Below are 13,282 nucleotides of genomic sequence, written 5' to 3'. Positions count from 1 at the left end.
TACAGTCCGTGCACAGACCCTGAACACACACTTCTCCAGGATGTCCATGTTACTGTTTGGATTTGGCACACCGAACATGGTCTGTTTTCCACATTGTCATCTGTATGACAGCATGAGCACCAACGGCAGCTCTGATGGATGGTAAGTTAGTTACCGCCAGTCATAGAGATGTGGATCACACGTTGTCAGATGAGCCAGCTGCCATTGTGAGCCAGCAGTTGTAACAGGCGGTAAAATGATTACTGCAGGTCACAGTAGTCACAGGGTTTTCTAAGAGATACTATACTGGAGTATCTGGAGAAGAATAACCTCATGACCCAATATCAACATGGGTTTACAAGGGACCGCTCCTGTCAGACTAATTTGATAAGCTTTTATGAAGAGGTAAGTTCAGGACTGGACCAAGGGAATGCAGTGGACGTGGTGTACATGGACTTTTCAAAAGCTTTTGATATGGTGCCATACAAAAGGTAGATACATAAAATGAGGACCATGGGGATACGGGAAAATATGTGTAGGTGGGTTAAGAGCTGGCTCAGGGATAGGAAACAAAGGGTGGTTATTAATGGAGCACACTCGGACTGGGTCACGGTTAGCAGTGGGGTACCACAGGGGTTTAGTTTTGGGCCCGCTTCTTTTTAACATATTTATTAATGACCTTGTAGGGGGCATAGAGAGTAGAAATTCAATATTTGCAGATGACATTAAACTCTGCAGGGTAATCAATACAGAGGAGGACAATTTTATATTACAGGAGGATTTATGTAAACTAGAAGCTTGGGCTGATAAATGGCAAATGAGCTTTAATGGGGATAAATGTAAGGTCATGCACTTGGGTAGAACGAACAAGATGTACAATTATGTGCTTAATTGTAAAACACTGGGCAAAACTGTCACTGAAAAAGACCTGGGTGTATGGGTGGACGACAAACTCACATTTAGTGGCCAGTGTCAGGCAGCTGCTGCAAAGGCAAATAAAATAATGGAATGCATTAAAAGAGGCATAGATGCTCATGAGGAGAACATAATTTAACCTCTATACAAGTCACTAGTGCGACCACACTTAGAATACTGTGTACTGTTCTGGTCTCCGTTGTATAAGAAAGACAGCTGAACTGGAGTGGGTGCAGAGAAGAGCGACCAAGGTTATTAGGGAACTAGGGGGTCTGCAATACCAAGACAGGTTATTACACTTAGGGTTATTTAGTTTGGAGAATCGAAGGCTTAGGGGAGATCTTATTACAATGTATAAATATATGCATGGACGATACAAAGACCTTTCTAATGATCTTTTTACTCTTAGACCTGTGACGGGGACAAGGGGGCATCATCTACGTCTGGAGGAAAGAAGGTTTAAGCATACTCACAGACGCGGATTCTTTACTGTAAGAGCAGTGAGACTATGGAACTCTCTGCCATATGATGTTGTAATCAGTGATTCCCTAATAAAATTTAAGAAGGGACTGGATGCCTTTCTTGAAAAGTATAATATTACAGGGTATATACACTAGTTTCCTTAATATTGCGTTGATCCAGGGAGCTAGTCTGATTGCCGTATGTGGAGTCGGGAAGGAATTTTTTTCCCCAATGTGAAGCTTACTGTTTGCCACATGGGTTTTTTTTGCCTTCCTCTGGATCAACATGTTAGGGCAAGTTAGGATAGGATATGGGTTGAACTAGATGGACTTAAAGTCTTCCTTCAACCTTAATAACTATGTTACAGGTGTCAGCAGATTAGAGAGCACTACTCTCATCAGCCTACACCTGCTGTCGCTGGTAGCAGTGAGAGCAGGTGAGGCTGATGAGAGTACTATATATACATAAATAAAAAAAATGACGTGGGGTCCCTTCTATTCTTGGTAACCAGCGCAGGCAAAACCGACAGCTGCGGTCTGCAGCCGTCAGCTTTATCATGGCTGGTTATGAAGAATAATAAAAAAAAAAAAAAAAAAACAAACTGCATGGGTTCCTTCCCATTTTTTACAACCAGCCAAGCTAAAACAGACAGCTAGTATTCTGAGAGTGGGAAGGGGTGATGGATATTGGCCCTCCCCAGCCTAAAAATAGCAGCCCGCAGCTGCTCCAGAAATCTGACACTTTGGCCAGCTTTTTCAACTTGACCTGGGGCGGTGGCAAGTGGGGTAATGGGTTTGGGGTTGATGTCAGCTGTTTTATGTCAGCTGACACCAAGCTCAGAAGTTATTAATGGAGAGGCCCCACTTGCCACAGCACCAGGGCAATCGGTTCTGCCTGCGCTAGTTACCAAGAATAGAAGAGACCACATGTCATTTTCTTTTTATTTATAGCACAGGCTGATGAATACAAGTGACAGCAGGCGTACGCTGATGAGAGTAGTGCCCTCTCATCAGCAGATGCCTGTGACTGGCGATAACTTCTTTACCGTCGGTCACAGCTGCTGGCTCAAACAATTTCATCTGACAGCTTGGGAACCGCAGATCTCTGACCAGCTATAATGATATTACCATTGATCAGAGCCAGTGTTTGCCACATTGTCATGCAGATGCCAGCATGGCAAATGGATGTTCAGTCCCCCCATTCATCTAATGGTCCAGGTTCGGAAACTGTTCTGATACTCGAACCAATTTTTTTTAAATGATTGGCCGAACCCAAACATCCACAGGTTTGCCCATCACAAGTAATGAGTCTGTGTGACCATTACATGATTGTAATGTAAAGAGCCATTCATCTGTGTGACCACTACATGACTGCAATGTAACGAGCCATCATCTGTGTGATCATTACATGATTGCAGTGCAATGAGCCATGCATCTATGTGACCATTACATGATTGCAGTGTAACGAGCCATCATCTGTGTGACCATTACGATTGCAGTGTAACGAGCCATGCATCTGTGTGACCATTACATGATTCTGTGTAACGAGCCATGCATCTGTGTGACCATTACATGATTTTAGTGTAACGAGCCATGCATCTGTGTGACCATTACATGATTTTAGTGTAACGAGCCATGCATCTGTGTGACCATTACATGATTGCAGTGTAACGAGCCATCATCTGTGTGACCATTACATGATGGCAGTGTAAAGAGCCATCATATGTGTGACCATTACATGATGGCAGTGTAACGAGCCATGCATCTGTGTGACCATTACATGATTGCAGTGTAACGAGCCATGCATCTGTGTGACCATTACATGATTGCAGTGTAACGAGCCATCATCTATGTGACCATTACATGATTGCAGTGTAACAAGCCATCATCTGTGTGACCATTACATGATGGCAGTGTATAGAGCCATCATCTGTGTGACCATTACATGATTGCAGTGTAACGAGCCATGCATCTGTTTGACCATTACATGATGGCAGTGTAACGAGCCATCATCTGTGTGACCATAACATGATTGCAGTGTAACGAGCCATCATCTGTGTGACCATTACATGATTGCAGTGTAACGAGCCATCATCTGTGTGACCATTACATGATTGCAGTGTAACGAGCCATGCATCTGTGTGACCATTACATGATGGCAGTGTAACGAGCCATCATCTGTGTGACCATAACATGATTGCAGTGTAACGAGCCATCATCTGTGTGACCATTACATGATTGCAGTGTAACGAGCCATGCATCTGTGTGACCATTACATGACTGAATGAATGCAGACATCTTGCAAATGGAAGAAATGACAGAATGTTTATAAGAAAACTGAGAAACTTTTTAATTACACAATGATTTTAAGGGTATTTCCAATGCATTTGCCACAAATTTCTGATAGATACAGGTTTCATCTTTGGACCTACACTATTTACAGGAATACGGTTTCCAACCCACGAATGCCCAATAATGCTGTCACTTTGAAAAAAGGGGTGATTTTCTATTCATTTGCTTCAATGAAAGTTTTGAGCAGAGCTGAGCACATCTTAGGGTGGTCTCAGTAAAGTTCCTAAGATGCCTCAAATCAAATTGATATTTCTTTATCTACAAGCCTGCTTGCTTTATTTCAGCACTGTGCAACTGGACAGCTCCTATGTCTAGAAGCCTTCATTAGCTCACAGTGAATCACCATCCAATGTGGTCTTCTGTTAGGATGCTTTCACATTGCGATCCAACACTCGTTCATTGGCTCTGTCGGGGCTTGCATCCAAACCCCCAACAAAATGGGTTTCGGACATATGCAGCGATAGGGCAACAGACTATAATTGTGCTGGCAGAGTGAACGCGAGCATCAGTTTAGAATGCGTCTGAGTGTCCGCCTCTAGTAGGTGTATATGCCTTCAAAATGGAGTGCACGTTCGCTCTGCAGGCACCATTATAGTCTATGGCATACGCCCCAAATCCTGTTTTGTGAGGGGTTCAGACATAACCCAAGACGGAGCCACTGAACGAGCGCCGGAACGAAATGTGAAAGCAGCGTTAAAGAGAATCTGTCATCACGATTTAACCCGTTAAAGAAAAGGTAGGGCCATAATGTCCCTGATATACTGATTTAATGAATACCTGTAGGGAAAAAGTCTGTAGCTTGGTTCTTGCTTAATTCACCTTAGAAGTTTTGGGGCTTTGGACTTTTTGTGCATTTTGGCGAGAATGTGGGCATGGTCTTCAGCTGTGCCAGGAAATGAAAGTCAATGGGGGAAAAACGCTGCAGATCCGCAAAAAGAATTGACATGGTGCAGAAAATAAAACGCTGCGAATCAGGACGGAATTTTCCGCAGCATGTGCACACCAATTCTGGATTCCCACTGATTAACCTTGCTTGAGCAATCATTTGCGGATTTGGTGCAATTCTGAGCAGAAAATCCCGCTGCGGATCCGCAACAAATCCGCAACGTGCGCACATACCCCTATATTCTCCAGCAAAATGGCGGCAGATGTGCAGATTGAGATCTTGAGTCGTCATTGAGCCAAGATCCCAATCTGCACATGAGAAGATACCTGTGCAATTTTGCTGGAGACCGCCAGAGGATTATCTGACCATGCGCTGCCTCAGTCGCCATTTTGTTGCAGGCCACAGGACATGAATGTGTCAGGATGGCGCTTGTGCGAAATTTAAAAATGGAGGCTCATACAAATGCAGGGGGGCCGGGACAGAGCCAAAGACCCTTCAAACAGTCCAGCTCCGATGCACAAAGAGGCTATTGCACCAAAACTTCTAAAATGAATTAAAAAAGGACCAAGCTACGGATTTTTCAGTACATATATCCATTAAATCAGAATATCAAGGCCATTATGCCATACCTTTACTTTAACAGATTAAATAGTTATGACAGGTTCTCTTTAAGGACTATAGATAATATGACTCCAATTGCATTTTTGCTGAAATCCATCCTTAGTTCTGTAAATTCCCCTGGACGGCCAGCATTAAGAGTTTGAGGAAAATGCAAGTTCATCTAAAATTCCAGATCACAGAAGAGTGAATGCAACTAAAAACACATAGCTCTGCCTAGGAACTAAAGAGTCAAAACAGTAAAATTTGTTTTACTCAATGTTGCTTCATTATTTTTTTATTTCTTTTATTGTAGATGCAAGAATTATGGCTTCTCTTCTTATGAAGCATGATGAGTGACTCAAAACTACATGAAAGTCACACCTTCCAATGGCTGTCACTTTGTGGCTGAACATGTCATGTAAAAATATAATTCAATTGAGACACGGAGGTCAGTGGGTGCTCTCGTCCTCTGGCCCGAGATCACAAAGACCAGGGCTCATCCCACTGAACACCCGCTCTCCTTTCCTATGGGCGTCATACTACTCAGTCAACACAGGGTGAGCGTGAAACAATTTACTGAACCACCAAACAGACAATGACATATAGAAAAGTCCCAGCAAAACACCAAAGATGGTGCAAAATTACAGTGTCTCGCCCTTCTGCTGGCTCGCCGGGATTAGAGCAGCTGTGAGTTCCAGGGCTGACTACCCCCCACCAGTGGCACGCCACTTTGGCAGGCACCCACAGAGAGGAGGTAAAGACAAGCTTGGGTAGCTGACAGTCCATTGAGGAATGTGGCCAGGTGAATGGATGGTCTCAGCTTGGCTTCTTTGAATGTCTCCATGGAGTCAGATGACCAGAGGGTCCCAATCTGTTTTCCCCAAACATATCTATGGTGCCAGGTGAAAGGATATTCCCAATCTGACTCCTCCAAACATATCCATGGGTTGTGTGATAATCAAAGGAGCAAATCTGTATTCTTCAAGTCAGGGCCGTGGTCCATTAAGCTGGCATCCTGTAAAATCCAAATCTGTGTCCCTCTTGATGGAGCCATGTTGTCCTGGTAGAGTGCTCGATTATGAAGTCATGGTGTCCTGGCTGTTGTTCTGTCAAGTCACTCTTGATACAGAAGCATATCCTCCTTATATAGTAAGCCATCATCCACAGGTCAAGGGGAAGGTGTGATAAGATTAACTTGCATAGTTTGAGTACTTAATCAGTCTGCCTAGTTGGTCCTCCTCGGTTTTGCAGGACAACAAACTAGCTGGCCTGGTACTATGTGAACTCAACATATTAACAAATATTGATTATTCAATTACCCTATGTCCCCATCTCTCAAAGCTAGCAGACAATGAGTTGCTGTAAACAGCAACTTCAAAAGTCAACATCCAGGTTATACGAACAATAGTCTGTGTTTCTTGACCAAACAAAGAAAAACATAGAAATTCAAAAGTCAACATAAAAGATAATAGCCTATGCCTCCTGGCCTACTGAAAATAGGCGACTGAATAATTAAAATTAAATGCTGTGTCGCCACATATTCTGTCTTTGTATTTTGTGTGAAATTTTTTCAAAATAGCGTCTTGTGGTACACTATATAAATAATATGAAAAAAAATCATGATCTCTGCATAATATAAACATGGGGAATAGAGAAGAAATAGTTTAGGTAAATCTGCAAATATATTTAAGGGAGTCTTTAAGTAAACACTTTAAGGCTATGTGCCCACGTTGCGTGTTAAAACGCACACAGAAAACCGGACTCCTTCCCAGAAATTGCGCGTTTTTTTCCGAGCGATTTCACCGCGACTTTACCGCGATTATGATCGCGATTTTGCCGCGATTTTCACGTGCGATATTCAAGCACTTTCCAAGCGATTTGAAGCATTGCTTGGAAAGTGATTGACAGGTTGGTTACACTCGTCAAACATAGTGTTTGACAAGTGTGACCAGGTTTTTACTATTGAGGCTGCCTACGTGGCTTCAATAGTAAAAGATAGAATGTTAAAATGCTAAAAAAAATAAAAAAATCGGTGTATATTTACCTTCCGGCGTCCCGCGCTGCATTCCCGGGCCTCAGCGTTCCCAGTAATGTCTTGCGAGACCTGTGATGACGTAGTCTCGCGCTGCTATAGCGATCTCACGAGACTACGTCATCACAGGACCGTGCCGCAAGGCATTACTGGGAACGCTGAGGCCCGGGATGGCAGCGCGGGACGCCGGAAGGTAAATATACCCCGATTTTTTATTTTTTATTCTTTTTTTTACAGGGGTATGGTACCCAGGGCCTGGAGGACAGTCTCCTCTCCTCCACACCGTGGGTACCAACCGCACATGAGACGCTTAACTTCCCGCATGGTGGGCATAGCCACATGCGGGAAGTAAGCGATTCTTATGCATTCCTATGGGTGCGGAATCGCGGCAATTCTTTGCGATTCCGCACAAAAGAATGAGCATGCTGCGATTTTTTCCGCGATGTGATTCCGCCGCGGGAAAAAGCGCAGCATTAGCATAGCATGTGTGGAATGCCATAGGAATGCATGGGGGGGGCGTTCTGTACACGATTTTTAAACGTTTTTGCGCCGAAAATCGAGGCAAAAACGCTTAAAAATCGCTACGTGGGCACACAGCCTTACATCTATATGTTGCTGCTTTGAGGCGTAATTAGCATTTCAGATTTTATGCAAATGAGGTGTGAAATGGAATCTCATCAGATTTTTGTTACACCAACTGAGCACAGCATGATGTAGGGGCAGAGACCCCGATTCCAGTGATGTATCACTTACTGGACTGCATTCTATTGATCTGATAAAATCTGTTTTATCCACAGAAGATTTAGCAGTTCTCTAAATGCTGAGCTCTGTATAACCCCGCCCACATCACTCACTGGCCAATCACACACAGATTATATTACTAGAGGATTACAGGGCAGCAAGTTTCCTAGTCCTCTAATAAGCTCCTGTTGATAAAAAAAAGTAGTTCTATCAAAACTACTTCAAGAAGTCCAGAAAGTGACATATTGCTGGAATCAGGGTCTCTGATTCTACATTATGCTGCTTTCAGATCAGATGGAAAAACTTGGTGACAGATTATCTTTAAGTGCTCCATGTGTTTCAGAGCATTTAACAAGTATTTGGCTCCCCATGTTGTTTCCTTGTCCAGCATCAATCTCTTTAGTCTGCTTGATATGTCACTGTCTTTGTGACATCAGTCACCAGGAAAGAAATCAGACAGTAAGCTACCGTATCAACCAAGTAATAAAGGCTGGTGCTGGGCAGGGAAACAACCTCAAGAGACAATGGCTACGCAAGTGTTCGGCGATGCCCAGGGCACTTAAAAGGGATCTCACCACATTTCAGCTATCTAAATTATTAATATGGGAAGACAGGTTATAGACTACTGAAAAAAGTCCTCCCAGTGTGTCTCAAATCAGATGTGTGGTAACTCTACTTCAAAAATCCCATGAGGATTCATAGGACAGTAATTTTACATGTCTGCAGCCAGATGTGTCAATCAAAATTTCATACAGATATATTTATGTAACCAAGATTATATGTAAAATGTGAATTCGACAAAAGCCATATTTCTGGGTAATTACGTGTCTCAAATTAATATATAGTGTTATTTACGGCCCATCAGCCGTGTACAGTCTGTCCTAGAAAACAGTTTGCTTAATGATGGTTCATTACTAGAGCGGATGCCTTGGGAATAGATAGGTCAGAACATTGAACAAACATTTATCTCTGCTGCATGTATTGCTATTACCTCTTGTCCAGACACTGTGGTATAAGATAAGGAAGGATTTCTCAATGTGTGACGGATTTCTTTAAGATGTCCTTGAATTTGTGAAATTACCTCCTGGATCTCGGCTTTCCGATCTTTTATTTTTGGAAAGTCTGTGAGGTCCCTGAACAGGTCAGTCTTATTTCCAGCCCTAGGAACAAGGAATTTTTAAATACCAAAATCTGTACGTGGAATTTCTGGATATTAACAAGGCAATTCTCAGCACTTACTTAACAGCTTCTTGATTTAACACCCGGACGAACTTCTGCATCGGGCTGAGAATCTGTGGGACTTCGGTAAAAATCTTTTTCAGCAGAGCTGAATGTACGTGAGAGGTGACGGCCGGAATCAATACTGTAAACTGGCCTTCTAAATTGCACAATGTGCTGACGATTAGGAAGAACTCCCGAGGGGAACACTGCAAAGAAAACGACATCATAAAATATGTAGTTTAAAAGACCAGGCGCTGTCAAAACTTGATCTAATCCAAACATTTATCAAATTTAGTCACCTTTAAAGGCAATTAAAAAGAATCGATCCTAGAAAAGCCTCAACTAACAAAGAAACTTGTCACATACCACAGCGGCAAAGACTGCAAAGGGAACGCAGTCAATACAAGGGTCTGCGGAGGGCTGGAAATTACATGAATGTTGGGATTTATTATGGCAGCAACATTTGGACTTTTTATTTATTTTTTTTGAGAAGTGGATCTTGATGAGAGAGTGGCTGTACAGTTTGCAAAAGCTTTTAACAAGGTTATGGGCGACCACTAATTAAACAGGCAGAATAAAAACCAATTATGGGTATCATATGGACTGATGTCAGTAGTAGTGAGGCCATGTGAAACACTGCAAATAATGGGATTAAGCTGAAATTAAATGTTCTGCTACCTTAATTTTGGCTGCTTTTGGTATGAATGGAAGATTTTCCTAAGACGTTAATTTGATACTGAAGGCACAATGTGTTGCTTAATAGGGTTGTATCAATGGCAGATTCCGAAGATTTGTCATCAGTGTACACTGGAACCCCCAATCAATCAGACAAACACTACAGCTTAACAAGAACCTTAGATTTTGATGCACAGGGGCCGGACTGTGCACCTGATCTTCTCCTCCTAGTCTGTAGATTCACACCCCTCAGACTTTCCGGATCACACTGTGCTCTATGTGTGAGATGGAAGTCTCTTTCACAAGTCTCCTTCTCATTAAGAGCTGCAAAGCAATGTCGGGTGAGAGTGCGGGGAGCTTTCCACACTGAAAAAAACACAGTGAATTCCAAAAAGGTAAAAACCTCAGCAGATTTTGCTACAAATCAGCCTGACTTTTCACCCTTAGGGTATGTGCACACGTTGCGGATTCTACTGCGGATCCACAGCGGATTTGGTCCTGCGGATCCGCAGCAGGTACAGTACCATTAAAGTCAAGCTAAAATGAAAGATGCTGTGCATAAATGCTGCGGGTTCATTTCCGTAGCATGTCAATTCTAGGAATCCGCAGGTGAAATCCGAACAAAATCTGCACTAAATCCGCAGGTAAAACGCAGGTCATTTGACCTGCGGATTTAGCCAAATCCATGCAGAAAAATCTGCAAGGTAATCCGCAACTTGTGTATATACCCTTAGCATGACAAAGGGTGAAATCTGCTATGATATCCACAGCAAAAACTGATCTGCAACAGATTTTAGATCTACCATGCCAGTCCACTTACACTACAGATTTTGTCTGCAGCATGTGAAGGAGATTTAATGAAATCTCATTGATAAGACTACTGCAGTACACAGCGGATTTTCATGCGATTTTGCAGTGCAGAAATCAGAGGCATGTTTGTATGGAAAAGGTATATAGTGTGGACTTTCCTGCACAGAAATTTCCAGGAACAAAAACAAAAGATTATGTTGAATATATACTGCAGATTTTTGCCCTTTGTATTTCCAGGGTCTTATCTATATTGAAAATCCACAGCATAAAATGAAATATACAAATTAAACATATGCATCACAGGATACCAGTAATCAGGGATCTGGCATAAGATTTGATATGTTAGTACAAATAGCATTTAACTTAGGGTCACGTGGAGTCATAAGTGATGGCAGAACAGCACTTTCAAGATCTGCTTTGTCTTGGTTCCCTAATATATCGTGTCTAAAGCTGAAAAGATAAAGGGCCGGATTCAGTATTCTTGGTTCAGAAGGGCTGGAGAGAGGATCTCCAGTGGTTTGTGTCCTGAAGTTTCAGGAAAGACTGAACCTGTGTTGCTCCAGTTGAATGGACCGTGTTGCTGCATTTTGTTTTCTTTGTTTTCCTGTTTTCAACCAAAAGGCTGTATTCATTTTTCCCTTCATGTTGGTTTAAGCAGACTGTCTACTAAACCAACAGAAAATTTAAAGAGATAGTGCTTCTGTTTTCTACCTCCAAGTACTGCTGAGTGAGCTGAACTACCACAGCATATACGCATACATACATACTGTAAGGCTATGTGCACACAGTGCGAATCCTCCCGCGGATTTTTCCGCGCGGATTTTACTAAATCCGCAGGTCAAATGACCTGCATTTTTCCTGCGGATTTCTTCCTTTGTTTTGCGGTTTTATAGCGGTTTTTCTGCGGTTTTCCACTGCGGTTTTCCACCTGCGGATTTGTAGAAGTCACATGCTGCCTTTTTTTTCCCGCACAAAAACCGTGCGGAAAAAAACGCAGCATGTGCACAGCGGGTTTTTTTTTTTTACATAGGCTATAATGGTACTGTACGTCACCTGCAGTTCCGCTGCAGATCCGCAGCGGCAAATCCGCTGCGGATCCGCAGCAGAATCCGCACCGTGTGCACAGAGCCTAAGACAGCGCTCACTATATGTGTTGGGGGACACTCGTTTGGCAACGGGATTAAGGCACACAGGAACGGTTTCTAACTGAAACAGTCTAGTCTGTTTATTTACACCATAAACCACATAACGTAAAGTCCAGTTAAGTACATCAACGAAACATATTATGACCACTAGTCTGTTCATGTAGCAGATAAACTTCTCTGCCGTTCTTACAACCCCCTTGTCTGAGGTTACCTTCTAGGAGCTCCACTCCATATGATGACTCCTTGTCAGTCCTAGCTTCCAGGGAAGCTGCCTTACTAGGATCACTGTCCCGTATGATGACTTGCTCAGCAAAGTCCCACCCGACAGTTCCAGACCCTTAGAAGAACGGTAGCTTCCCCAACATAGTTAGCCGTCACAGGCTCTGCAGGTACATGGCCTCACTATGTTGTATTCAAGAATTAAGTTCTCTTGCAGGTCCTTCCAACACAGAGACCATGTGATCACACCACAGTCTCACTATACCGTATAAGACATACCCCTTGATGGGAGGTAGGTGGTTGGCCAGACCCGCCCAGCTCTCCAGCCAAGCCTGTAAGCCCAGCCCCTTATAAGCTAAACAAAGCTCATGGAACTACAGGTCCCAGAGCAACATTTCAGGCTTACAGTGAAGAAGACCTCCTCCTCTGTGACACATACCAGCCTGTAAGGAGGAAGAGCTGCAGGTACCTCTGCAGAGCCGGGTACAGAACTGTTGAAGCTGCATCCCCTGTTTCCCGTGGGAAGTAATAAGGAACTGGACAGGTCCAAAGACCTAGGAAGAGGGGGCGTATTTAGCCAGGAAACCCGGCTGGAAGCTGAGGGAAAAAGCGCGTGAAGCTGCAGAGAGGCCCCCGCCGTCAGCGTGCGAGCAGTAAGGCAGGCAACGGCGGGTACAGGACAGACACTTGCACCCTGATTTGCCAGTTTATACTTGCCGGTCTACGTTGGACCCGGACAGTGCTGCGGCCTTAATTGTCTCGGCCGCATCAACTTATGGACTAGGGGCTCAGCGGAAAATAACAGAGACCGACAGGTGCCGCCAGACAACGGACAACTGTTACCAGTAGAATTCACACTCTGACAGGAACTTCTGATAGGTTAAGTGATTCATAAGAACTGCCGTTACCTGATTCATTGCTCCTTAACTCTGCATATCCCTTGCAAATTGCAGTTTATTCCCTCATTTAACAGTTTACCTCCCTGAGTGGAGTATCCCATTGTTAATTAAAATTGTTAACCCTTGCTCTGCCTCCTGTCCGTCACTGCATCCCGCAACCTGTTACAGGCCATTGGCAGCGCCATTGGTCAATGTCTCACAAAACATACACACATACAGGACAAAGAGAGAGAAAGTGAAATTACTAAAAATAGATATACACATAAACAGAACATGGCTTCATCACTGGATAAGGGTGAGAAATCATATTTTCTTTTACCACTGTATCTGAGGATTTGAGAAGCAGC

At 43.3% G+C, this 13,282-nt stretch overlaps 1 protein-coding gene across 2 annotated transcripts in view; it reads right to left on the bottom strand.

The window, feature by feature from the left end:
- MSH3 (mutS homolog 3) overlaps positions 1-13,282 on the bottom strand; it is a 293,593-nt gene that overhangs the window by 115,657 nt on the left and 164,654 nt on the right. For both annotated transcript variants that reach the window (XM_073581229.1, XM_073581149.1), the window contains exons 14-15: positions 9,206-9,393; positions 8,958-9,126 (exon numbers count right to left, since the gene is read on the bottom strand). In XM_073581229.1, the coding sequence (XP_073437330.1) occupies positions 8,958-9,126; positions 9,206-9,393 (357 nt within the window). The remainder of the gene's footprint in view (positions 1-8,957; positions 9,127-9,205; positions 9,394-13,282) is intronic.

This window comes from Dendrobates tinctorius, unplaced genomic scaffold (assembly GCF_039654945.1).
Source record: "Dendrobates tinctorius isolate UK_male_01 unplaced genomic scaffold, ASM3965494v1 ptg000003l, whole genome shotgun sequence".
Taxonomy (NCBI): domain Eukaryota; kingdom Metazoa; phylum Chordata; class Amphibia; order Anura; family Dendrobatidae; genus Dendrobates; species Dendrobates tinctorius.
This window is presented reverse-complemented; position numbering and strand designations above follow the sequence as displayed.